This window comes from Aspergillus niger, assembly GCF_000002855.4.
Source record: "Aspergillus niger supercontig An04".
Classification (NCBI taxonomy): domain Eukaryota; kingdom Fungi; phylum Ascomycota; class Eurotiomycetes; order Eurotiales; family Aspergillaceae; genus Aspergillus; species Aspergillus niger.
Window position 1 is genome coordinate 2,417,934 of NT_166539.1, and position 24,534 is coordinate 2,442,467.

The window sequence follows — 24,534 nt, forward strand, 5'->3', positions numbered from 1 at the left end:
TGCTAGCAGCCTGTCATCCTAGTCAGAAAGTAAACAACGCGAAGTTCCCCTATGCCCTGGAATATTTGGGATAATACCAGACACCGGCCTCAATGGGGGTTGAGAATGAGTCACCCCGGGAATACCATAGTGTGAGAGTACGTTGCATTAGAGGAGAGGTGATGAAGGATTGTAACCTCCCCGAACAATCTGTAGAGCGACAAATGATGGAAAATACCCATTCGACAATGCTAAGCGTGCAATAGCGACAACATGCATCAAGCCAGGCCTTCAGTCACAAAAGGGATTTGTAAGTAGGTGTCGGACTCGCAAACTTTATTTCTTTGGTGTGTTTATGTGGTCTTTTGGTATGATATGTTCCATTAACTTGGCTTTGAACGAAGGATGCTGACCAGTCGAAGTCCTTTAGACCCGTTAATCTTCCTACCATGACAATGGTATGCATGGATTGACAGACATGTGCGTTGATCGTAGTGAAAATCATGAGAGGACATTCTGCTGTGATTGAGACTAGCAAAGGCTTATTCCGGGTGATATCGCCTTCCTGAAAAAAAAATTGTCCCTGCCCAAGCCTCGCTGTTGCTGGGTAGATGTATTACAAGTCTGGTATTGATAAAAATGTCTCAACGCCAGACGCAGTAAACCGGCTAATGTGGTCTTCAACTCGTGAAGTCGGACTTTCGGGAGACAGAAAAACATGAGACCTTTCTGAGCCAATAACACGTCCACAACCGACTAAAGCCATCATGCGAATGACTTATCCACAAACGGGAGAGCCACCATTCTGTTAGAAACACAGCCCCCGCCGTATTCGATACGGGCCATTGGAAATCCGTAATATCCTTCTCTCTGTTTCGGTGGCAATGGAGAGATAGCTGCAGGAGTGACCACAGTTTTGAGACCGCGTCAGGTCAGACCTCTCAGTGGTCTGCGCTGAGCCATACTTACCCTGCTTTAATCAAGATCGGCAGCGTGGGTCCGGGTCCCGCCGATAAGACGATGCGGACGAGAGAGACTCCAACGCCGCCCACTCTAGACTCTACCCGCTATAACCCAATCTGGGGTCACTTTGCGAACACTCCACGGCATCAGATAAATGGTTTCCTGGCGTCGCCATCGCGGCTATGTGCAGCTTCACAAGGGGATCTTCGGGCTCCTAGGCTACAATATTCCCAGGTACCTTTCGCAATAGTTGGAGTTCATAGACACCTACAAAACCTTCCGAATACTGGACTTATTCTACATTACACCTGACAAGCACTTCTAACAGACACTAGCCGTTCTCCCGGTGCATCTTGACGCATGGGGTACTTAAGATCCTCGGAGATAACAGTCTTCATAACATTCTTGCGGCCCTGGACCCACTATCACGAAGATCTTTCCCTGAACAGAGGCACATTTGTCCCGCTCTCGAGGGTTCCTGGTCTCTCCCCAGAAACGATCAGTAATATAGATATGATGAAGATTTAGCCTGCCGAGTTACAGTGTAATACCGCATCCCCACTCTGTGATAAGCTCGATGTGTGTACGCAGTCGTGTATCTTCTTTCATCCCTGATGTGTATTGAAGGCTGCTGGCCAACCTCCTGTTCCCAGACCTAGAGCAAGGCACAAACGGTCCTCAGAGCCTAAAATGAGACTGGAATAAGTACCTTATTTGCCACGTTTGGCCCGAAAACTCTATCCTGATTAGAGAACCTGCTGGGTATGCGAAGCGTGCTCGATCCCGGCGTACTCGGCCCTCCCCGCGGCAGTTTTCCCGTCCGACCCACCCGTACATGGGTCGAACTGGGGTGTCTTTTTGCATCGCTCGTGGTTAGAGTATTCTGCTTCCTCCAATGAGGGCGATTTATTTTACGCTGATGCTAAATACAAGACACACTTGGCTTTCTAGCATCTTACGAAGATCCCATCAATACGCCGAAGTAGCGCAAGACATGATGTGGCTAACGCGTCACACACCGAGCTGACGAGGCTAGAGGGAATCGAAGGCATTGCAACTCCTGGATATGCCGATCAAGGCTAAATGTATGCTCCAAAAAGTTAGCCATCATTATACGCGTGTCCAGGCATATGGAAGGAATGATTTACTAGGGCCCAGACTGTGGAGGTGCAATTTGAAGCTAAAAGCACCTTGACCAGACAGCTCCGGCATGAGCGGCTGCTGATCACCGACAATAACTTCCTTGTAGTGTTCGCAGAACCACTTATAAATGGAACAGCCATAATTGAAAGGATATGGTATATACTTGCTATTAAAGCCCTGCTATATGCCTTGCTTGTCTGTCACATTCTCAATTTCCTGACATTCTTCATCTCATCGTTTTTCAAATCCTAAGGAACACTCCCTATCGTCATCATGAAGGGCCTTATATCCGCCATCTCTATCCTGCTTTCCATGGGCACAGTTACTGTGGTCTCCGCTTCCTGCGATCAGAGTGCTCTGAATACCACGAGCTATCTCTATGATATCACGGAAGAGACTACGGTTTTCGAGGTCGCCCGCAAGACCAATCGTGGTGTCTGTGATATTGGCCGCCACAATTTGATGGCAGATGTGACTATTCCACCCAACATCGGTGAAGTCTTCATCATCCCGGGTGAGACCTGCACCCCCGACAACGAGTCCTGCCTGATTAAAGACGTGGGCCGTACCCGAACTTGCATCTACGGTGGGCCGCGCTTGTATTACACCGTGAAGGGCGACACATATGAAAAAATTGCGCTTCGTCTGAATATCACCACCGAGTCACTCTCCGGCGGTCAATCGGCCAATGAAACGTTGCCCGTCGGCCAATTTATCAAGGTCCCCGAGTGCTCACCGAGCCAATGCATCATCCAGCCTTATTCGTTTGAGTGGGGTGTCTACAAGGATCTTGCCGACAAGTACGGCACGACCGTTGGTCAAATCATGATGCTGAGCCCGACCTACAACTACAGCAGTTTGGCTTTCTCTTCCGGGGGTACAGCCCCTCCAATTGATCTGCCAATGAACTGCACTACTCTGTCGAACAATATCACCGTCATCAGCTAGAATCGGAGCGTATGGGGACAGCTCCGAAGAGCGGCTTTAGCCAGCTGTATGCGTGTCTATCGTTGTTTTCACTGTGACTAAGGCCATGTACTTTCTTTTACCTTCCAAATGGGCCTTGCAGTAATCGGGAAGTTGAAAAGTGATCCTATAATAGAGGAGGTCGCAAGTTGCATTTGTATAATCCCAGAGTTTCCAAATACAGAATTAGAAGATAAATGCACCAAAGGTATTTGGTGAACCTATGCGAGATAGAGAGAACGCGATACATTTTGTGATTTCATTAACTTGTATAACCAACACGCTACGTGGAATCGACCATAGCGCCGTCCAAGCAAAAATTGCTCAAATCGTCAATTCGGCATTCGTAATCCTGTATGCGCAAGCAAGAGGTGAAGCCCCTGGCTATGTACCGTCGTGCAGTCGTCATGCGGTGCCATTGAGGAAAGGATACACCACTAGGTAGTAGAGACGTTACGCCAGTCGGAGATATTGCGTACACTCTTTTTCTCCAAGATGAAGCATCCAATAAGAAGGACGATGGTTGCCTGTTCGGAAAGATCATCTCTTCGCTCGGCGTTGTGTTGTCGGGGAAAAGGGTGGACATTTGAAGCTGCCCAGTGAGATTGAAGAACGAGGACAATTGAGAGGCAATGCTACTAGCTTTACGAAGGAGCGGGCGGCACAGAATCGCGCTCTCGTCCACTTTAGAGGTTGAGAACCAATGCATATACTTTCAATAACAAGACGCCTTGCTCCGACCTCGTCGATGATACCGCCTTCGGGGATTACAGAAGGGCTGAAACACTGTGCTCGGGCTAACATACAACACCTGCAGGGAGGACATTTGGAGTATGGAGATTGGCCTGTATTGTTCACAAATAAGCATCATTGGAGAATAGCACATCCCGGACGAGCCCCGAGATTGTCAGGAGCGGCGTATTATATTGTAATTTCTCCACTATCTCTTCGATATTAACCATTCAGTAGAATTACGCAAGACTGGTGATCTGAAGTCCTATTCTTCCTCCACTTGTACCTGAATCGGAGGGCGCAGATCGCTTCGGGTGGGCGAATTTGAGGGAAAAATACACATTACAAGGTTGCAACAAGGGATCGACAGCGGGTATCCATATCAGGGTTCAAGGTCCGACAAGTGGAGCCCCCGGACTTTTCTCAGCCTGGCACCTGCATCTTTACGGTTCCCACCAGGATTCACTAATTTAGGCCCTGAGGGTAATGCTCCAGTTGCTCAGATGGTTCCCTCCATCTAAGCGAAGATGGCTCTGGTGCTCTCCAATTGTCAGCGGGTGCATCCCCACCCCTCTCGCTCTTCAGAGTCTGACATATAAAACAAACAATGTCCCTACCTTCCGGTCAATTGCCAACACTTGTCTCATATCTCTCTTTCGAAGCCAGACATTGTATCTGGACTTTGATATCATTTTCGTCAACATTACAACCCCAATTTTTAGCAGCCCCTGTAACTAGGGACTGAGAGGCGCCATGCATGTTACGAAGACATGGGCCTGGCTTGCATTAGCCACTGCCACGCTGGTCTCTGGTGCGTCACACTATGAAGGCCAGGGTCATGCCGCTAGAAGAGCAGCCTCAGACACATATAAGGGGACCTTTCTACACAATCGCATCAGTCCCAACTACTCCGAGCTGTACATTGCCGAACCAGATGGCTCTAACGCGAAGCTCCTCCTTGGTTCCAACAGCGTGTACGATTTCCGAGCAAGCTGGTCTCCTGATGCCAAACATGTTTATTTCACGTCAGAAAGAAGAGGGGACGGCCAGGCGGACATTTACCGCGTGGCCATAAATGGCACGAGCACGGTGGGAGCAGAAGTCGAACCTGTCGCCTCGTCACCAGGTGTCGACGACTCTGCTTCAATCTCCCCTGATGGCAAGATGCTGGCGTTTGCAACTTCGAGATACAATCAGACCAGTCAGATCATGCTGATGGTCCTGGAAACGGGATCTCTCAAGAACCTGACGCTCATTCCTGGTATCTCCGAAGCTGCCAACTCCGCACTACCCAATGGATACTTCAAGCCGACATGGTCCCCCGATGGAGAGTGGATTGTCTTCACGTCCGATCGTAACACACCATGGCGTGGCCACAGCGACGGTTCGGGATGGGAGCATACCCAGGAGTTGTCCATCTACGCAGCCCGCCCTAATGGCACCGACTTCCGACTGGTGTCGTCTCGGAGCAACTACACCCAAGGCTCGCCTAGGTTCTCGCCGAATGGAAAGCGCCTGGTCTTCTACGAGATGCTGACCGAGGACACGTACAATGGTCGTCTACAGCCTGAACTGCTTGAAGGTTCTTATCTTAACACCAGCATCGTCTCAATCGATTTCGCCACTGGAGGTGACCGTATCGTTCATGCCACTGGAGATGGCACCAAGATTAGCCCTTCATTTGTCACCGATGATGTGAGTACTCAAGTCTAGCCAGCATAGGGCGATTTGTTGTTTTTTACTTACCGATGAATGCGTTCACTAGGTTATTGGCTATGTTATGAAAGAGTCAGCCAGCAACGGTATCTACTACACGTCTCTCTCGGGCAAAAATTACACGCAGTACCAGACCATTCCCATGAACACCATGACACCTGCACTACGCTCCCCTGCGTGGTCGCCAGATGGCAAATATGTCATCTATGAGAAGCAGGGTCCCACGGGCGGTAGTACATCGACTTCCAAGAAGCAATACTCCGACCTGTGGAACTTCGACCCGGATTGGGACTACCGCTTCACGGATGTCTTCCCCATGGCCAAGCGTGGAGGCTGCCCTATGATGGCCATGTCCCAGCAGATGGAGGGTGTCGCGGAGAGCAATCTCATGCGCCTCCAAATGAACGGCACTGATCAGGTCACTCTCTTCGAGACCAAAAAGGGCATGATCAATCCATCCATTGCAGAAGGCTTCAACGCCCGTGCCTACCAGGGCAGCTGGGGGCCCAATGATACGAACATCACGTTCGGCTACGGTGCATACTTTGTCGGTCGTCAAAGTAGCCCCGGTTTCATTTTCAGTGTCACCCCGGAGGGCACGGGCGTGACGCTTCTCGCGGGCAACAACATTACCAACTACGGATTCCCGTCCTATAATTATGATGGCACTCAGGTCGTTTTCCGAACCTGGCCTGGCACTGCCTCCAACGGTACCACTGTTGGTACGACCGGATTAGCCATTGTTGATCTACCCTCCCGGCAGGTGACGCAGCTCACGACCGAGTGGGATAATCTTCCGGCCTTCTCTCCCGATGGCAAGAAGATTCTGTTCACCCGGCGCACAAACCTGGACAATATCGGCGACAACTATGACATTTTCACTATGAATCCCGACGGCAGTGAACTTACCAAGCTCACCCCATCTATCGCCAGTGACGCCCATGCTGTGTGGACCCAAGACGGCCGTATCCTTTACAGTACTGCTATGTTCGGCTTCCAGCAGGAGGCACCCTTATATGATGACTCTATGCAGCCCTATGCTATCATCATGCTCATGGAAGCCGATGGTAGTAACAAGACTGCGTTGTCCAACAGTTTGTGGGAAGATGCCATGCCTATGTTTGCGCCAGCGCATGTAATGGAGTCCGACTGTTGTTCTTGAGGCGGACATGTTGAAGAGATAGACTCTGGGTAGTGGTGTATCTCCATCTCCAAGACCTTTGTCGTTTCAAACAGGTTCTTTTGGCCACCGCGATCTGTAATGTACATAAAAAGTATAGCTAGTGTACGTCGTGCATCCTTCTCGATCACGCCGCATCATTGCTGGATATAAAGACCTTTGTGCTGAAACTTGGGGCTAAGAATAAACACTCGTTCATCATGGTCACCACCCGAGTAGCAGCCTGCCACGTCGCGCCTCACTTTCTGTCCGCGTCAAAAAACACGAGCAAAGCCGTTTCCCTCATCCATCAAGCGGCGCGAAATACCGCCCACGTGGTTGTCTTCACGAACCCTACGTTGCTCCCTTTCGTGCCCACCATCTGTTCTCCCGCCTGGTGGCGCATTCCATTGCCCTCGATGGTGAAGAGGTTGCTGCACTGCGGACTGGCACTTGTAAGACTAACACCGTGGTGACAATCGGCGTCTCGGAGCGTAGCTCGACCAGCGATACTCTGTCTGTACAATTCGAACCTCATCATCGACACAACCGGCTCCATTGCTGTTCACCACCGCAAGCTGATGCCTACTTCCTTTGAGAAGTCGACTGGTGTTCCGGCGATGGGCATGGGCTTCTCAGAATTGACAATCCGAACCAGCTGACATGATTCACGATTCACTCTCATGACGCCGCGGGATCAGATTCATATCTCGTCGTGGCCATGCATCTGGCCTACCCGAATGCTGGATGATCCTTCCCAGGCGGCGGGCGGGACCGGAGACGCTTCTGCTGCTTCCGCTCATTCGTCGGTCGGGGCAGCCTCCGCTGGGTCGAAGTAAAACAATGTCCTGGCTAACCGCCTGCGCGCCGCTGCCCATTACTTCGAGGCCAAGTGCTTCGGTATTATGTGTAGTGGATTCCTCGATGAGTCGACCATCAAGACCATTGTCGTCGGACCTTTGAGCTCTCATCGCGCGGTATCACCATGTTCCTCGATCCCTCGGGAGTCCCAGTTCAAGGGGTTTACGTTGACGGAGTCGACGCGGGAGCAGCAGACACGGGAGTTTGTGCTCATGGAGGGGGCAGTTCTGTATGCCGACATCCATTTGGGGTTTTGTGTTGAAGGAAAGCAGTATCACGATGGGGTAGACGGATATCAACGATTAGATGTGTTGATTGTACTCCTAGATGCTCACCCCTGGTTTGATCCAGTACACACTCTATGTCGAGGTCACTCAGATACAGACATTGGATCATGGCCAATGCAGTCCTACAGTATGAATGCATTTTGCCGCTACTAACTCGTATATAGAACGTGCCAGTAAGCGTCTCACTTGCATGGAAGGGATTGAAGTGGCCCTTTGCAACGGTCAAACCCTGCGCTGGGAAACCCCGCGAAGCTATAAACATAGTATTAGGCAGCAGGAATCAATGATCGCATTCCATCGAAGAGATTTTGAAACAGATGGAATCAATCCTTTTTATGGCCCCTAGCATCTACCAAACCTCGCTCGACTGCAATCGCAGCATTTAGTGGCCCATCCGGAACCCCGTCAAAGTGAAGCCTGCATCAATCACCAGACTTTCTCCATTGATAAAGGAAGCGGCGGGGCTACAGAGAAACACGACCGCATCAGATACCTCCTCTGGCATGGCGATCCTCACGAGAGGACACAGTTTCGCAATGGCCTGCTCCAGGGTAGGGACGTTGCTGATTGTCTTCTGCATCATGGGAGTATCGGTCCATGACGGACATACAATGTTTACGCGGATGTGATGCTCAAAGTTGTCGACGGCGGCAGTTTGGGCGATCCCGATGGTCGCGTGCTTGGATGCCGTATACGGCATCATTCCGGGCACTGAGATCAGGCCATTGATCGAAGACAGCACGACGATGGACCCGCGGCCCAGACTGCGGGTCGTGTTACTGCGCGTGCTGGTGTACGAGCGTGGCTCTTGCAGCGACATGGCTTGGGAGACGGCCCGCAGCACCAGCATAGTCCCGCGGGAGTTGGTTCTCATGGATTGGTCGAATGCGTCGACGTTCAGGGTTGCGGTGCGGGTGCGCGAGTTCCCAGAGATGCCGGCGGAGTGCACGCAGTAGTCAATACGCCCGAGCTCGCTCACGGCGCGCTGGACCATATTGTCGACGCTGGCCTCATCGGTGACGTCTACCACTACCGACAGGGCACGGAATTTGGGGTGGGAGGCGAACTTTTGACACTCCTGGAGAGTGGTTTCTGTAGGTAGGTTCAGGTCCGCCAGGAGGATTGCTTCGACGCCGGCTTCGGCGAGAGCGAAGCAGGTATCTTTCCCAATGCCTGATGCGGCCTGCAGATTGAGTTCTCAGTCACATTTGATTTAATCTTCGCTTTTGTGGGTTCTCGATACGATGGAAGCAAAATAGCGACAACCGACTTACACCAGTCACAAGGGCGATTCCACCGTTCAGTCTGGTACCCGCCATGAGAAGTAGAAGCAGGGGCTGTGGTTGTGGCGAGGTGGGAGCAATGCAGATAATGGATTACCAGTGGACTGTAGAAAAGGCGAGTTTTCACTGCTTTTTTTGTGGCTTGTTGTCGGAACGGTGGGAGGATAGAGAGGGGAAAGGAGGAAAAGCACAGGATACTAGTAAATCTCGAGGAGGGGACGATATGAGATGGGATTGGAATTGAATGAGGGGAAGATGACGGCGGGGAAGGGCTCTAGCTTGATGCACGCTGGAGGCTGCGCCTTGCACTAGAGAACAAAGAAGGGGAGATGGACCCCTGTTCACATGCTATTTCAGGTAAGGGTTCATTATACTAGTAGTAGTAGATATTATATAACTCAAGGCCTCGGGATGGAGAGCTGCTGAATCTAACATTTAACTGACCCAGTAGCTGAAACTAGTAACTCCCCACCCATGCAGGCAGTCAGCCAGCTTACTTCGTAGCAATCCGACACTAAGATCGACACTCCGACATTCCCCACGGGAAGTTAGTCTAGCCTTGTGTTTGCCTGAAATTCTCAACACCCTAGTAAGTTCTTTAACTAACATTAGACGATGATTTGTTCCCTCTGCCACATAAGCACCGAGGCCAGAACCTGGCCCCCAGCGAACCCCGCCAAAATTTTCATCTGCAGATTGTAACTGGCCGAGAAGGTCCCGCGAACTAGGCTTTGTGCTGACGCTGGGAGAGTGGAAAGGCTTTCCGCGGAGTGCAGGACCAACTGCATCTCGGTCGGGGTGAGCCATTGCTGCAAGTGAGACTGCAGGTAACCATTGGCCACTGCCGTCAGCACAGAAATTCCAATGCAACCACCCATGACTCGGAACTGCGTAATGGCCCCCATGGCGACTGCATTGTCTCGCTTTTCGATCGTGAAGGGTGTCATCAGGATCAGCAGGGTGATGTTGATGCCACACCCGAAGCCGGCCAGGACCTGGTATCCATACTGCGCCGAGGTGATCGACAGTGAGTCGGGGAGAGTGCACAGAAGGACGTAAGCAACCACCTGCAGCAAAGACGCGAAGATTACCAGGTATAGCAGCGGAATCTTGAACACTTTTCCGATAGCCGGTGCCAGGACGGATGCCACGGGACTCGCCACGGTGAAAGGGATGAATCGGACAGCCGCTTGGAAAGCCGTAAGCTGGTTGACGATTTGGAACCGCTGGGGTAACTGGAACATGGTCGAGAACCACACTGCCCCCAGACAGACGGAATTTCTTAGGGTGGCAGAGATGCCAGTTAATGAGATAGCCGGGTTAACAATGGCAGAGAAAGAAGACCTACAACAACATTCTGACCCAGACTCGGTTACAAACGAACCTCCACGGAAAGACCGGCTCAATGTGCTTAGAATAGAGTGTCACCCGTCTTTCCCACAGTAGAAAGGCGATCCACGCCAGTCCGGAGATGATAAGCAGCACAATGGTAAAAGCCGAATTCCAAGTGTATTCCTCATTGGCTTCCTCCAAAGCCGTTACCAGGAGAATTGTTGCAACTAACAGCAAGCTGGAGCCGAGTAAGTCGACTCTCTGAATCATTTGCCGCAATGATGCCAGCACGGATGACATTGTCTTCTCCTTGGATGGTTCGTTGTGATAGGGGAACCGATTGGGCAGGACCAGAGCGAGCCCTATCCCAGCCAGTGCGCCCGGAGGGACATTCAACAGAAACACCCAGCGCCATGTGGACGAGTCGGAGATACCCCCTCCCATCAGAGGTCCAAATAGTAAGGATATCGCGTATACCAGGGATAGTGAACTCATGTACGTCGCATATTTCTCTGTCGGGACCAGGTCCAGCAGAATGGCAGCACAGAGAGAATAGTTGCCCGCTCCGCCAACACCCTGAAAAGCACGAAAGACGATCCTAGTGCAGCACACGGTCATTGACTATCAAAGGGCCCGAACAAGGTATGTCGACTTACAGTTGCTCCATGGTTTGGGCTGCCCCGCAAGCCCCGGAAAACACCACGAAGAGAAAAACAGCGACCAGTAGGCATGACTTGCGGCCAAATATGTCGCTGAACTTGGCCGAGATGACAAGCAGTCCGGCATATCCTAGCATATACGCTGTAGTAATCCAGTATATTTTATTCAGACCTCCCAATTCCCCGGTGATTCGAACCAAGGCGGTTGTCACGATCGGGATTTCCAGATTAGTTAGAAATAGACAAACGGCAAGGCTAGACGGTCAGAACATCTGTTGGCATTGATGGTATCAGTTTGAAATCACATACGCAGCAGTAATTGTGTGAAGTCTTGCGCCTTGAATGTGTGTAGAAGGCGTCGTTTCTGCCTCCACCTCCACCTTGTATCCTGTTGTCATGACCTCGACTGATTTCCTATTTCCCGACATACCGACGACAACCGAATAAAAGAGAACGAAGGAAAGGCAAAAATAAGTTAAGAGAATCGACGTGTGGAATCTTGGGGGCGAAATATAGGTTTGTGATATTCAGCAATACAGCATGTGTGCACAGCCTCACAATGTCAATTTGAATCAAGATCAAACAGCGCTTCTCATGAAGGGATATGGACACTAATATATTTAGTATGTGCGGCGTACTTAGTGATGATTGGGGAAAGGCCAGGCCAAGGGGGGTCAGCTACTACGATTCCGCATTGACGCAAAAGGATGCAGTATGAAGTTACTATGAACTGGCATGCATGCTCACAGGGGTTTCCGGCTCTGACAATGGAATACATATTCAGGCACCAATGCCATATATGTTTCACCAACCCCAGAGTCTTCAATTTTCCTACACCTCCCCTAGGCTCTTAGGTTTACTACAACCCGGACACTATGGTCGCCCTCACTTCCGCACAACGCGAAGCCATTCTTAATGGTCCAGCTGGCTACCCTCCTGCTGGGAAGACTCCCAACCTCTCAGATCCCCCCAATATGCATACCGTCGGGCGTATTGTTCACCTCATCCTCTTTATCGTGGCCTCTTTGTGCTTTATCATTCGTATATATACCAAAGCGTTTGTCGTACGACACGTCAGAATGTCTGACTGTGAGCACTTCTCTCTTCCAAGAAGAATCCTCACCGCCGTCTTTGTTTTCCCTTCTGACCTATGATACAGATATGATGATCATCGCCTGGGTAATATAACAACCCAACATTGTTATAAATGGTTATCTAACTGGTGAAATTGGACAGCTCGGCTTCATAGGGTACTTCGTTCCAGCTTGGTTATTAGGCAATGTCGCCCCAGGGGTCGATCAGTGGAATATGACCATGAGAGACTTCATTAAAATGCTCTACGTGAGTTTGAGTCTCACTCTCTGATGCATGAACCCCCAGGTGTGTATTAAGCTAATCCTGCCTTGGCCTTTGTCTCTTTAGTACTTTCGTGTTGGGTCGGTTTTGTATGGTATCTGCATTTTCTTTATCAAAGCATCCATCCTATTGCAGCTGGTCGAGATCTTCTGTCACAGGAAGGACACCTTCTACTGGTTCTGCCATACCGTGATTTGGATTAATTTCCTATTCTACGTGATCAGTACCTTCGTGGAGATCTTCTCCTGCCGTCCGATAGCGGCTGCGTGGGATGTTCTGATCTCTGGCAAGTGCATGAACGTCCGTCTACTGAATGTGATTGCGAGCTCAGTGAATGGTTTCTTCGATCTGATCATCTTGGTCCTGCCTCAAACCCGCATCTGGCAACTTCAGATGGCTCTCCGCCGAAAGCTTGCCGTCTCGACCGTCTTCCTATTCGGAATTCTGTACGTTTTTCCCTATGTGGCCGATTCTAATGGTTAGCATTCCTTCTCACATAAGCCGAGCAGAGCTTGTGCATCAGCTATCACGCGGCTTGCGTATGCCGTGCTACTATTTACGACGACCAACAACATTGCCTACTACAGCTACATGGCCGGCCTATGGACCCTGCCCGAGTTGGTGGCCGGTATCATCGCCGGATGTCTCCCTTCCTCCCCAAAGTTTTTCCAGAGGCTGCGTCAGAACAAGATGATGACGAAGTGGGGGAGCTCGCTCCAAAATCTCGTGGCCAGTCGTGGGGGCCCTTCGCACCGTCGCGGTCGCGGGGGCGGCGGCCTTTCAGGCGATTCTTACATGATGGAGGTTCCCAAGGAGGGAAGCAAGATCAAGCAACAGCAACAGCAGCAGGAGCAGGAGCATCAGGAGCACGAGCGCCATCGGCAGCGAAAAGGCCCACCGGACCAGTATCCGCTGACATCGTTCGCCAGTGCACCAGGGACCATTGACCAGTCCACAAGTGATCTGTCTTACAGCGCAGAACGGTTGGGGGAGGGTGTATGAGAGCTTCATTCGTTGTGAGAACAACGCCTTCTTCCCGTCTCCTGTGTGTCAGAATTTAGTGCGTGTCTCGAAGTCATCGGATTGTTCAACATGAGCGGCTGGGAGCATTCCTCGTAGACAATGGCGTAATCCATCTGACTCCCCTGCAAGAAATTTGGGTGTTGTAGTAACATACTCCTTTCAACCTGTAAAGATTTTTGCTTATGTGTTAGCGCCAAGGTGAACGGTTGTTCGTGTTGGATGAACAGCCGTTGGTCCTTGCACCGACGAACTCGCAGTCAGGATTGCGGAAGGAGCGTGGCTCGGGCCGACTAATCTTCATGAGGGCGAAGAGAGTCCTTTAGATCCTATACTTTGGATACTAGTGGCAGCCTTGAGGGGTACATTTAATCTATTTCAAGGCTGGTGGGGCTGAGTTCGTGATTATCAGGGGACTTTTGCTAATGAAAACTCAGTTACGCGGGGTACGGTGCGCTCATAACATGAGATCTACGTGAATGGGCGCCAAGCAAGGAGTGGAATAAGAAGTACATATTGTCTAGGCGATGAGATCCAAACCTCGACTACTTAGTGCTTACTTTGTAACTATGTCCAGCAAAATGAATTCAGCTCCTTGATAGCATTCCGCACTTGCATATTCCTTGCATCCTCCGACAGCCGGTCTTTGCCAGCCTTACCAATGAACCAATGAGACCTTGACCGGGCCATGATCGACAAGCCACTTTACTTGATGCGAGGCAGATATTTCCTTCGACAAGGCTGTGTATCCTGTCTGCTATGATGAGAAAGACGAAGATCTACACAGTACCCTCCATCACTAGATACATGGACATGTACTGCTTACTTGCTTGCTTACTCGTCACCTCCCGCCCTTGCGATCGTTCGCTTGATTGCCTGAAGGCACCTGGCCAACGTGACAGGGTCGCGTGGCCCTGGGATCTCATGTCCACCATCATGCACGACGATTTCTCGATTCTCATCCTTGCACCACCGGCTCAGCTCAGGGCCATAGCCCCATAGCGTGTCATTCCGCCCCCAAATGTGCGCGGTGGGGATTTCGATCACCTCCGACGGCTTTCCGCTGTCGCCTTCCCTGGCCTTGTCTATGCCAATTATCTCAGCATCCATGCTCGGCGCAGCAACCGTCTCCCGATTTGGTCGCCCAAATAGCGCTGGTGCGCCGCAGAAGAATACGGCAAAGCGAAATGGAAGCCGGTTGGTCGGGGTGCCCTGCTGCATTTTGTGGATCAGATAGCTGGCACCACAGCCCGCACCCAGTGAGAAGGCCAAAAGCCCGTCGAACGGTTCTGTCTCCATGGCAAGGAAATTGTCCATATCCGTTAGGACCTGTCGGCGGGTCTCCGCCGTGTCATCAACGTACATGAGGAATTCATCATCCGGCGCGACAAGGTCCTGCATCCCTGGTGGGGTTTCTCACGCTTAGCTTCGACATTGCAACCTTGCAGGGCTACTAAATTAGGCCTGACTTGCTTCTGTGGCCCTTGATCCCGGCATCTGGAGAGGGGTACAGGAAGGAGGATACTAAATTGGAATCTCACCTGGGGCCATTTCCGTCTTGATTGATCCGTCTAACCATTCATAGCTGTGACCGTCTCCTAGACCCTGGCGGATAGCAGCTGCTGGCATCACACTGTTTAGCCGGTTTCTCTGACCATGGTAACGCAGGCCCCTCTCTAGAGACAAGGTAGTCTGGTAGGTGGCAACGTACCAGTCTGTAGCTCGAAGATCTGTTGCTTGCGCTGTCAGCTTGGGGTCATACCACCGTCGTAGGTCCTTCTACTAATTTTCGCTTACTCGACTATTGGTGCCCATGCCATGAAGACACAGAAAACGCATGTTTGTTTTCGTTGACTTTATTTTCTTCGATAGCGGAGTGATGCAATGGATGTGGTGTTTTCCATATGTCTGTTAACAGGGGACCAGGAGGTGTAAAGTGGTGAGTGGAAGGAAACAACAGTGCTGCGGGCTTACTATGGGCTGCTTTAGTCCCCTTATATGCAATTCCGGTGGGTATTATAAGGGTAATACTGTACATAACGCACTACGGCCACCAGGGTGATTTGTCACTGCTGCAGTAATCACCTCCAAACCTCCACATCGTCTCCCAGGCGATCATCGGTTTCATCATAAGAACCAATAGGGTAGTGATACCCTGGCCTTCTTCACTGGTAGTAGCTGCGAAGTTGTAATATCGCTCCAGCTTCTTGCTTCATTGGTTTCCCATAAGCCTTGTGCTTACGAATCTGGAGTATACACCAACGATGTCTTTGTGGATCATTGCGCTGTACTCAGCCGGAATCCTGAGAAGCCCCCCCTGAGAGGATATCAAATTTGTATTACCAGTGGGGCTGTGTTGTGGTCGAGGTATTTAAACATCACGGACGTTGTTGTAGATACAGTATTCCCTTGCAATGTAAGAATATTGTGAAAAAGCAGGAAACCTTACCAGACCTTGATCAATTGCTCTCCCCCCAAAACCCCAAACTCTAGAGAAAATAAATCTAGGACATCATCATGCAAGACATCGCAATCGTGGGATTCTCCATCAAGTTTCCTGGCGATGGTGACACGCCGGAGGGGTTCTGGTCGATGCTAGCGGAAAAGCAATGTGTTATGGAGGAATGGCCGACAGAGCGGTTCAATCTAGAGGCCTTTGCTGGCCGCAGCTCCAAGGTGATTTCACCTAAAGCACCCCTACAATTCCCTACCTCTGGTCCAAGATACCTGACCGCCGATGACAGGGGTTTGTACGAGGTGCACATTTTATGAAAGAGGACTGTGGGTTATTCGATGCCGCATTTTTTGGCATTTCGGGGACCGAAGCGTGTGCCATGGATCCTCAAGCTCGCCTATTGCTGGAGACTGCATATCGGGCGCTGGAGAATGGTATGTACGACAAAGTTTCCCCCCTAGATGTCTATGCCTCAGCAGAGCCTATAGACAGGGGTTAACAGTTGCCGATATAGCTGGGATACCTATGGAAGCCGTGACTGGTACGAAGACCGCGGTCATCAACGGCTGCATGGCCGACGACTACAGGCACATCATCGCGCACGACCCAGATGTTATCCCCAAGTACACAGCAGTAGGATCTACGGCGTGTATGCTCGCAAATCGGCTGAGCTGGTTCTTCGATCTCCGGGGCCCCTCTGTGAACCTTGACTCAGCCTGTTCCAGCAGCCTGATGGCGTTGGATCTGGCGTGCCAGAGTCTGCGAAACGGGGACTCGAACATGGCCCTGGTGACCGGATCTAACATTCTGATTGGCATTGAACCCATCCTTTCCCTCATGAACATGAGTTTCAACTCACCCGACGGCCGATGCTTTAGCTTCGACGCACGTGCCAACGGTTATGGGCGCGGTGAAGGAGTGGGTGTGTTGGTCGTCAAGCGGCTGGAGGATGCGGTACGTGATGGAGACATCATCCGCGCCGTGGTCCGCTCTACGGGGTCGAACCAGGATGGCCACACACCAGGCTTAACCCAGCCGAGTAAAGATTCCCAGGCCCGCTTGATCTTGGACACATACAAGAAAGCCGATTTGGATCGCCTGGAGACGAGATTCTTCGAAGCGCATGGTAAGCTTTGTCCAAAGGAGTACTTCACAGCTCCTAGTGCATAATGCCTGAAATGATATCGCTGACCAGCTATGTTTACCGTTTCACAGGGACTGGTACAGCGATAGGAGACCCCATCGAGGCCGATGCCATAGGAAGCGTCTTCCGAGCCTTTCGCTCTCCGGAAGATCCTCTGTACATGTGAGTTGCGGTCTACATCACTCAGGCATCACTTACTCACATCTTGAAACAGAGGAGCAGTGAAGTCGAACATTGGACATCTCGAAGGAGGCAGCGGCATTGCTGGCATTGTCAAAACCATTCTAGTGTTAGAAAAAGGGCTCATTCCACCCAATGCCAACTTCGAGCATCTAAACCCCAACATCGATGCCGAGTTCCTCAACCTAAGGGTTCCCACTGATCTCATTCCGTGGCCAACAAAGGGGCTACGGCGTGCCTCTGTGGCCTCTTTTGGCTTCGGGGGCTCGAATTCCCATGCCATTCTTGATGACGCCTACCACTATCTTCTCGAGCGCGGGCTGCTTTCCTCGGCCTCCCACTGCACTATCCCGGACCCTTCCCATAGTGGTACCATCGAGAACGGGCTGTGCAGAACAACAGTCGAGATCAATGGATTGGAGGGGTCCCTTGCCTCGCCGACGTCCGAGCCAAAACCAGCAGATGGATTGTCATCTCAACTTCTCATCTTCTCCACCTCAGACGAAGCAGGCATCCAGCGGATGGCAAATGCTTACACGCGGTACTTCCAAAGCCTTCCATCCTTTCGCCGCGGTCGAGATGAAGAAGGTTCTTTCGTCAAACGATTAGCCACAATGTTGGCGCAAAGGAGAAGCAAGCTAAACTGGAGGTCCTTTGCAGTGGCTGATGGCTCACTTGACTTCCTACGCGATCAATTGCCGTCCGCCATATCCAAGCCAATCCGTGTTAATGAAAGCAAATCATTGGGCTTGGGGTATATATTCACGGGTCAGGGAGCGCAATATCGGCGAATGGGAGTAGACCTCCTCAAGTACCCCATCTATCGCTTTACCATGGATCAATGCCAGGAGGCCTATAGCAGCTTTGGGAGCGAGTGGTCGATCTACGGTCAGTGCCCTCTGTTTCCATGATAAATCTTCTTGGCCTTCCCTACGACAGTTTGAGGCCTGGAATCAATTGCTGATTCATGTTGCTATTATCCAGATGCTTTGCTCGATCCTCACAATACATTGGATATCAACGATCCCAAGTATGCGCAGCCCCTAACTACTGCATTGCAAATCGCTTTGGTGGAACTGCTGGCATCCTTCGGACTGAGGCCACGAATGGTGATCGGTCATTCCTCGGGCGAAATCGCCGCCGCATATGCGCTGGGGGCATTATCGTTGGACTCTGCATGCAAGGTGTCGTATTTCCGAGGCATCTTTGCCAGCCGTCTGCGGGAGAACGCCAAGGTTACCACCAGACGCGCAGGAGCCATGCTGGCCGTGGACCTTTCCGTGTCTGATGCAAAACCCTACCTGGACCGCGTCAAATCGGAGCTGAACATCGACAACATTCACGTTGCGTGTATCAACAGCCCGCACAATGTGACAATATCGGGAGATGCAGTCGCAATCGATCGATTCAAATCCATTGTGGACAGCAGCACAACGACAACTATCGTGTCGCACCGCCTGCGGACAGGGGTGGCATACCACAGCCCCCAAATGCAGCAGGTTGCGACAGAGTATGAGTACGCCCTGGCTAATCTCAGGTCGCAACCTGACTTCAACAGCCGAGGTACAGCAGGGATAACAATGGTTTCGTCCGTCACTGGCATGGAGGTCGAAAACGTGGCCGTTTTATTGACTGCGAGGTATTGGGTACAGAACATGGTGAGCCCGGTGCAGTTCTCTGCCGCTATGGTCCAGGCACTCGTTCACTCTTCGGTGCGCAAGGGACGCCAACAAAGACCTAAGAGGTTGGGCGCCGTCACACACAATGTGGTCATCAGTGACTGGATCGAAATTGGGCCTCATAGCGCCCTAAAACGGCCCTTTCGTGAGAACTTGGGTCTGGTTGACAAGAAGACTCAAAGCCCGGTCGTCCGGTACTCCAGTGTTCTTGATCGGCATAGCCCGGCCATTCAATCCCTCCAGACAATGGCAGGCAACCTGTTTTCGCTTGGTTACCAGCTAAATTTGGGAGAGATCAATCAAACCCACAAAGGGACAGGATCGGGCTTTGAGGGGATCATCACCAACCTCCCCGAGTATCCTTTCAATCACACGAAGCGGTACTGGTTCGAACCAGAAGCCACGAAGAACATCCGACTCCGGCCACACAAAAGGCACGAGCTGCTCGGAGCCCCTTTTCCGGATTCCACTCCACTGGAGAGCAGGTGGAGAAAGATATTTGATGCGACCGAAACTCCATGGCTACTGGATCATGCAGTAAATGGCAAGGCCATCTATCCAGCCACGGGCATGATCGTCATGGCCATCGAAGGGGCCCAGCAGTTGGCCGAGAAAGGAAGAGTCATCTCCGGATACTTTCTACATGACTCCGTCTTTGTGAATCCCATAGTCATTAGGCCAGGTGGCGACAAGACTGTGACGCATCTGCACATGAGGCCCTCGCGTCAGACCCAGGACCAGTTGTCCCATGCTTATGACTTCCAAATCTACACAGAGGTGGGCGATCGGTGGCAGACAAACTGCCGCGGGCAAATCTCAATCCAGTATGAGGGTAAATCCACCGGTGCGACCATTGCGGAGCAGCAGCAGCAGCAGCAAGTGACAAGGGCGGATACCGTGGCTCTGCAGTTGCAGCAAGAGGAGGCCTTCTACAAAGAGCAGTGGGAAACCGCTCGTCGAGAGTGCCACATGCACGTGCCTACGAGCAAGATCTACAAGACCTTTCAAGCCAATGGGCTGCACTATGGACCATCGTTCCAAGTCATGGATGATCTACAGTGGGGGGGATCTAATATCTCGATCGGGACGATCAAGCCCTTCGAGTGGACCGCAGAGCAGTCCGAAAATGCTCCAGAGCCGCACATGGTTCATCCCTCTACACTGGACGGTCTGGGTCAGCTAGGCTGGGTGGCCCTTACGCAGGGAGGCGAGAAACTCGTCACCACAGGTCTAGTGTCGACTCGGGTGCGGGAGGCTTGGATATCTGGCGCCGGGGCCTCCGCAGAGCACATTGACACCCTGCATGCTGTGGCACACAGCCGGTTCAAGGGTCTGCGAGGTACGGACACCTCCGTATATGCCGTTGACAGCAGCGGTAACTTGCGGTTGTGGATCTCCGGGATGGAAACCACCTCCATGTCTAGTAACAACGCGCTGGTGGGAGAGGCACAACGGAGAGAACTATGCTTCTCGATCGACTGGAAGCCAGATTTGACTCTAATGAATCGTGAGCAGCTACGGGAATACTGCGGTCAACGCCCTTCTCACGGGGAGACAAATGGGGCTGGAGTCCGAGCCACCAATGGGCTCGACTGTGCAGAAGAGACCGATTATCTCCTTATGCAATACGCACGTCGAGCTGTGGAAAGGTATGCCGACCGCCAAGCTAGATTAAACCTGCCTGTCCATCTGCAACGGTATCTTGAATGGCTGGAGCGCAAGCTTGCCACTACGACCTGTGATACTATGCAAGACCGCCCTGGGGACCAAGCCCTTGAAGACCGCGTGTTGAACCAGACCTCGGCGGGGCATTTGTACGTCACTTTCGGAAGATTGCTGGATTCGATTCTTGACGGGGATATTGAGGCCGGCTCAATCCTGGATGGCGAACAAGGAACGCCGGAGCATGCTGCTGTGCAGCATCGTCAACTCCTTTGCGACCAGATCTTGGATAAGGACAAGGCTCTGCACCGTTACATCGATGCGTTGGCCCACAAAACCCCGCAAATGAGGATTCTAGAAGTCAACGCCAGCACCGGCTCGCTGGCCCCGCAATTGATAAGTGCTTTAACACACCATGGTGTAGATGGAACAGAGACGCATCGCTTCTCACTTTACGATTACACTGACAGATCGGACCGATGTCTTCAGGAAGTCCCAGAGCGCTTAGCCGCACTAGGTCGCAAAGTCGCATACAGAGTACTCGATATCGATCAAGACCCAGTAGCGCAAGGATTTGACCTTGCTAGCTATGATGTGGTTGTGTCTGCATGGGTGAGTCTTGACGTCGGGGGCTTCGACTTTTGTCTAGACAGGGTACTAACGGTCAAATAACCAGGTCTCTGGTCATGTCCAAGGCCTGGCTTCCTTTGTCAGAAACGCTCGGAAACTACTCAAACCGTGAGTAAACCCGTCCACCATAAAATGAGGGCGATAGTATTGATGGTTCTTTCACAGCGGCGGCACACTCCTGATCCTAGACATGGTCCGAGGAGGTTCATTGAGATCGGGCTTTGTATTCGGAACCCTACCGGAATGGTGGGAAGACACATGCTCAGTACAAGGCTGGGACAGTCTGCTCACCTCCAACGGCTTTTCAGGAGTTGAAATCTCGTTTCCGCATGATTTGGGGTGCAATGTTATGGCTACAACAGCAACCGGCACTATGGCCATAAACTGCAGTCCTCCTCTGAAGCGGACTATCCTCGTCATTGATCCTGAATCCCGCTTACAAGCCCAGGTAGCGAGCATATTATCAGATACGAGCCTCGGAGTTGGATACGCCATTGATATTTGCTCGCTCAGCGATATGGACACGTTATCGACATCCACGGACGGCTCTTTGGTGGTCATGCTCCCTGAGATAGAACAGCCTTTCCTGGTCGGTCTCAATGGAACCACTTATAAAGCCCTCCACAGCCTCCTCTGTAAAGCCCAAGACGTTGTTTGGATTACTGCTGGAAACGAGGAGTCGCCTCACGCACCCCGGCGTCACTTAGTTGATGGCCTGGCGAGAGTGCTGTGCACTGAGAATGATCGACTCTCCTTTATCACCGCACACTTGGAAGACCATGCCGCCAACCCTGCCGTGTGGGCAAAACATATCTATCAGATCATGGGCACGAGACTCGAGCAACAGGCTACCAAGGCCAGTGAGCTCGATTACCGAGAGCAGGATGGATTGCTGCACATCGGTCGCGTGGCTGAAGCAGAAGAGTTAAATGATGCTCTGTTTGAACAAACGCAGGCCCCGCCTAAGGTGCGTCCGTTCAAACAGGGCCCTCCATTGACCTGTACGATCGCGAACCCGGGGTCAGTGGAGAGCAAAGCGATGCTCTTTGTTGAAGACACCGAGGCCATCGAGCGCCCACTCGGTGATGATGAAGTGGAAATCGAGGTGAAAGCGGTGGGGGTCAACTTCCGCGATATCTTTGTCCTGCTGGGCCGGCTCAGTGACGGCGACAGCATCGGTACAGAATGCTCAGGGATTGTGACTCGGGTGGGTGCGGCAGCAACTTCGGACCTGAAGCCAGGAGACCGGGTCTGTGCCGTCCTCCTCGACTGTTTCCGCACCCTGGTTCGTTGTCACTACCAATTTGTTTCGAAGATCCCGGATGCCCTGAGTTTTGCCGCGGGCGCAGCGATCCCCCTCGGCGGCGTGACTGCATATCATTCCCTGGTGCAGATCGCACGGTTACGGAAGGGAGAGACAGTGCTCATTCACTCGGGGGCTGGGGGTACTGGGCAAATGGCCATCAAAGTTGCCCAAGCCCTGGGGGCCAAGGTCTTTGCCACGGTCGGCTCAGACGACAAACGGGACTTGCTTGAGCGGCTGTATGGCATTCCCAAGGAGCATATATTCTACAGTCGAGACACGTCGTTCCAGCGCCATGTTATGCGATTGACTGGTGGCCGTGGTGTGGATGTCGTGCTGAACTCGCTCTCCGGCGATGGCCTCATTGCCTCGTGGGAGTGCGTCGCCCCGTACGGACGGTTCGTGGAACTGGGCAAGTCCGATATTCAATCAAACTCCAAGCTGCCAATGCGCAACTTCGGGCGCAACGTCTCCTTCTCGGTAGTAGCCATCGACCAGATGCATTATGACCGACCGTATATCATCCAGGAATCGCTGGGGCCGGTCGTGGAGATGGTCACGGCTGGCACACTGCAGCCCGCCTGGCCACTTCAGGAATTCACCCTCTCATCGGCAGAGGAAGCATTCCGCTTGATGCAAAGCGGCAAAAATGTGGGCAAGTTGGTGATCAACATGACCCCCACCGACCTCGTACAGGTAAGTTAAACTTCCGTCCTTCAGACCTTTGCAGGCACTAACTGGTTGAAATTCATTCTAGACGTCCATTCGACATGTCCCCAGATATTCATTCCCCCCCGAGGCAACGTACTTGATTGCCGGTGGACTCGGGGGCCTAGGGCGAAGCGCCGCTCGATGGATGGCATCCATGGGGGCGAAGAATCTGATTCTGCTGTCTCGATCGGGTCCCAAGGCAACCGCAGCACAAGAGCTTATTCGGGAACTCACCGATCAGGGAGTTCGCGTCCGGGCTCCCCGGTGTGACCTGACTTCTTCCGAGGCGTTGACTCGGGCTCTAGAGGAGTGCCGGGACCTGCCTCCGATTCGAGGGTGTATCCAAGGAACAATGGTTTTGCAGGACACGATCTTCGAAAGTCTGACCTTCAGTCAGTGGGATACTACTCTCCAGTCCAAGGTGAAAAGTACGGAGAACCTGCACGCGCAGCTCCCTGCCGATCTCGACTTCTTCATTCTTCTCTCCTCGCTTGCCGGTGTCATTGGCCACATTTCACAAGCCAACTACGCAGCGGGGAATACCTTTCAGGATGCATTTGCGGCCTACCGTCGGTCTCTGGGTCAGCGCGCGGTCGCGCTCGATCTGGGATGGATGCGCGAGATTGGAGTTGCTGCTGAGCAAGAACACTTGGCCATGCGCGTGGATGCGGCCCCCAGTATGGCTGGGATCAGCGAGGCCGAGTTCCTGGCCCTCCTGGAGCGGTGCTGTGATCCTGCGGCGAATCCAGTCACCACGACCATTAGCAGCAAACCACAGATTCTCGTCGGAGTGGTTACACCGGCACAGCTTCGGGCTCATGGCCACGAGATACCAACGTGGCTAACCGAACGCAGCATGTTCCAAACTCTCCGGCAAGAAGCGACGGGACCAGGGGAGACCGACGGCGCAGATAACAGTCCCATCAACCCCGGCGGCGACACCTCACCCAGCAATTGGCACCGGGCATTTGCGAGGGCAGATTCATCCTCAGCCGCGGTCACCGTGGTGATCGAAGGGTTGACGCGAAAACTTGCACGGTCATTGAGTCTGACTTCGCCATCCGAGATCGACCAGCAGCGCTCGCTGGCTCTACAAGGGGTGGACTCGTTGCTGGCGGTGGAGATGCGCCAATGGGTCTCGCGGGCGTTTGCGGCCGAGGTTTCAGCGCTAGATATCACGAGTGCGCCGAATCTGGAGGAGTTGGCGGGAATGGTGGTTGCGTATAGTGAGGTGAAATTCGATTGAGAGGCATTTTGATGTGGGAAGCGTTTGACATCAGCTCCTGTGATAATCGTATTCTCATCGACTCAATA

General features: G+C 52.2%; 11 protein-coding genes across 11 annotated transcripts; 6 read left to right on the forward strand and 5 right to left on the reverse strand.

The window, feature by feature from the left end:
- Nucleotides 1-744: 744 nt before the first annotated feature.
- On the reverse strand, nt 745-2,154 carry An04g09930 (hypothetical protein; the record flags this gene model as incomplete). The annotated part of the gene is made up of 8 exons (XM_059747791.1): nt 745-875; nt 918-949; nt 1,044-1,156; nt 1,251-1,355; nt 1,484-1,597; nt 1,698-1,832; nt 1,902-2,002; nt 2,133-2,154. The coding sequence occupies 8 exons, from the start codon at nt 2,152-2,154 to the stop codon at nt 745-747; spliced, it is 753 nt and encodes a 250-aa protein (XP_059600717.1).
- Nucleotides 2,155-2,358: 204 nt separating this feature from the next.
- On the forward strand, nt 2,359-3,033 carry An04g09940 (uncharacterized protein; the record flags this gene model as incomplete). Its single annotated transcript, XM_001402313.1, has 1 exon — nt 2,359-3,033. The coding sequence occupies one exon, from the start codon at nt 2,359-2,361 to the stop codon at nt 3,031-3,033; it is 675 nt and encodes a 224-aa protein (XP_001402350.1).
- Nucleotides 3,034-3,274: 241 nt separating this feature from the next.
- On the forward strand, nt 3,275-4,375 carry An04g09950 (hypothetical protein; the record flags this gene model as incomplete). Its single annotated transcript, XM_059747792.1, has 5 exons — nt 3,275-3,463; nt 3,629-3,743; nt 3,825-3,969; nt 4,047-4,177; nt 4,287-4,375. 5 exons carry the CDS (start codon nt 3,275-3,277, stop codon nt 4,373-4,375), a joined length of 669 nt encoding a protein of 222 aa, XP_059600718.1.
- Nucleotides 4,376-4,553: 178 nt separating this feature from the next.
- Nucleotides 4,554-6,661, forward strand: An04g09960 (uncharacterized protein; the record flags this gene model as incomplete). Its single annotated transcript, XM_059747793.1, has 3 exons — nt 4,554-4,594; nt 4,683-5,478; nt 5,549-6,661. 3 exons carry the CDS (start codon nt 4,554-4,556, stop codon nt 6,659-6,661), a joined length of 1,950 nt encoding a protein of 649 aa, XP_059600719.1.
- A 155-nt stretch (nt 6,662-6,816) lies between these two features.
- Nucleotides 6,817-7,217, reverse strand: An04g09970 (hypothetical protein; the record flags this gene model as incomplete). Its single annotated transcript, XM_059747794.1, has 2 exons — nt 6,817-6,924; nt 7,017-7,217. 2 exons carry the CDS (start codon nt 7,215-7,217, stop codon nt 6,817-6,819), a joined length of 309 nt encoding a protein of 102 aa, XP_059600720.1.
- Nucleotides 7,218-7,341: 124 nt separating this feature from the next.
- Nucleotides 7,342-7,959, forward strand: An04g09980 (uncharacterized protein; the record flags this gene model as incomplete). The annotated part of the gene is made up of 2 exons (XM_059747795.1): nt 7,342-7,493; nt 7,572-7,959. 2 exons carry the CDS (start codon nt 7,342-7,344, stop codon nt 7,957-7,959), a joined length of 540 nt encoding a protein of 179 aa, XP_059600721.1.
- A 229-nt stretch (nt 7,960-8,188) lies between these two features.
- On the reverse strand, nt 8,189-9,125 carry An04g09990 (uncharacterized protein; the record flags this gene model as incomplete). Its single annotated transcript, XM_001402318.3, has 2 exons — nt 8,189-8,989; nt 9,081-9,125. 2 exons carry the CDS (start codon nt 9,123-9,125, stop codon nt 8,189-8,191), a joined length of 846 nt encoding a protein of 281 aa, XP_001402355.1.
- Nucleotides 9,126-9,697: 572 nt separating this feature from the next.
- Nucleotides 9,698-11,478, reverse strand: An04g10000 (uncharacterized protein; the record flags this gene model as incomplete). The annotated part of the gene is made up of 4 exons (XM_059747797.1): nt 9,698-10,433; nt 10,654-11,019; nt 11,078-11,335; nt 11,390-11,478. The coding sequence occupies 4 exons, from the start codon at nt 11,476-11,478 to the stop codon at nt 9,698-9,700; spliced, it is 1,449 nt and encodes a 482-aa protein (XP_059600722.1).
- Nucleotides 11,479-12,159: 681 nt separating this feature from the next.
- On the forward strand, nt 12,160-13,438 carry An04g10010 (uncharacterized protein; the record flags this gene model as incomplete). Its single annotated transcript, XM_059747798.1, has 5 exons — nt 12,160-12,169; nt 12,240-12,259; nt 12,317-12,421; nt 12,503-12,914; nt 12,960-13,438. The coding sequence occupies 5 exons, from the start codon at nt 12,160-12,162 to the stop codon at nt 13,436-13,438; spliced, it is 1,026 nt and encodes a 341-aa protein (XP_059600723.1).
- Nucleotides 13,439-14,290: 852 nt separating this feature from the next.
- Nucleotides 14,291-15,295, reverse strand: An04g10020 (uncharacterized protein; the record flags this gene model as incomplete). Its single annotated transcript, XM_059747799.1, has 4 exons — nt 14,291-14,859; nt 14,998-15,132; nt 15,168-15,198; nt 15,254-15,295. 4 exons carry the CDS (start codon nt 15,293-15,295, stop codon nt 14,291-14,293), a joined length of 777 nt encoding a protein of 258 aa, XP_059600724.1.
- Nucleotides 15,296-15,973: 678 nt separating this feature from the next.
- An04g10030 (uncharacterized protein) lies at nt 15,974-24,466 on the forward strand (the record flags this gene model as incomplete). Its single annotated transcript, XM_059747800.1, has 10 exons — nt 15,974-16,132; nt 16,201-16,345; nt 16,414-17,037; nt 17,127-17,217; nt 17,270-17,604; nt 17,698-18,123; nt 18,220-21,188; nt 21,253-21,314; nt 21,372-23,205; nt 23,267-24,466. 10 exons carry the CDS (start codon nt 15,974-15,976, stop codon nt 24,464-24,466), a joined length of 7,845 nt encoding a protein of 2,614 aa, XP_059600725.1.
- Nucleotides 24,467-24,534: the final 68 nt, after the last annotated feature.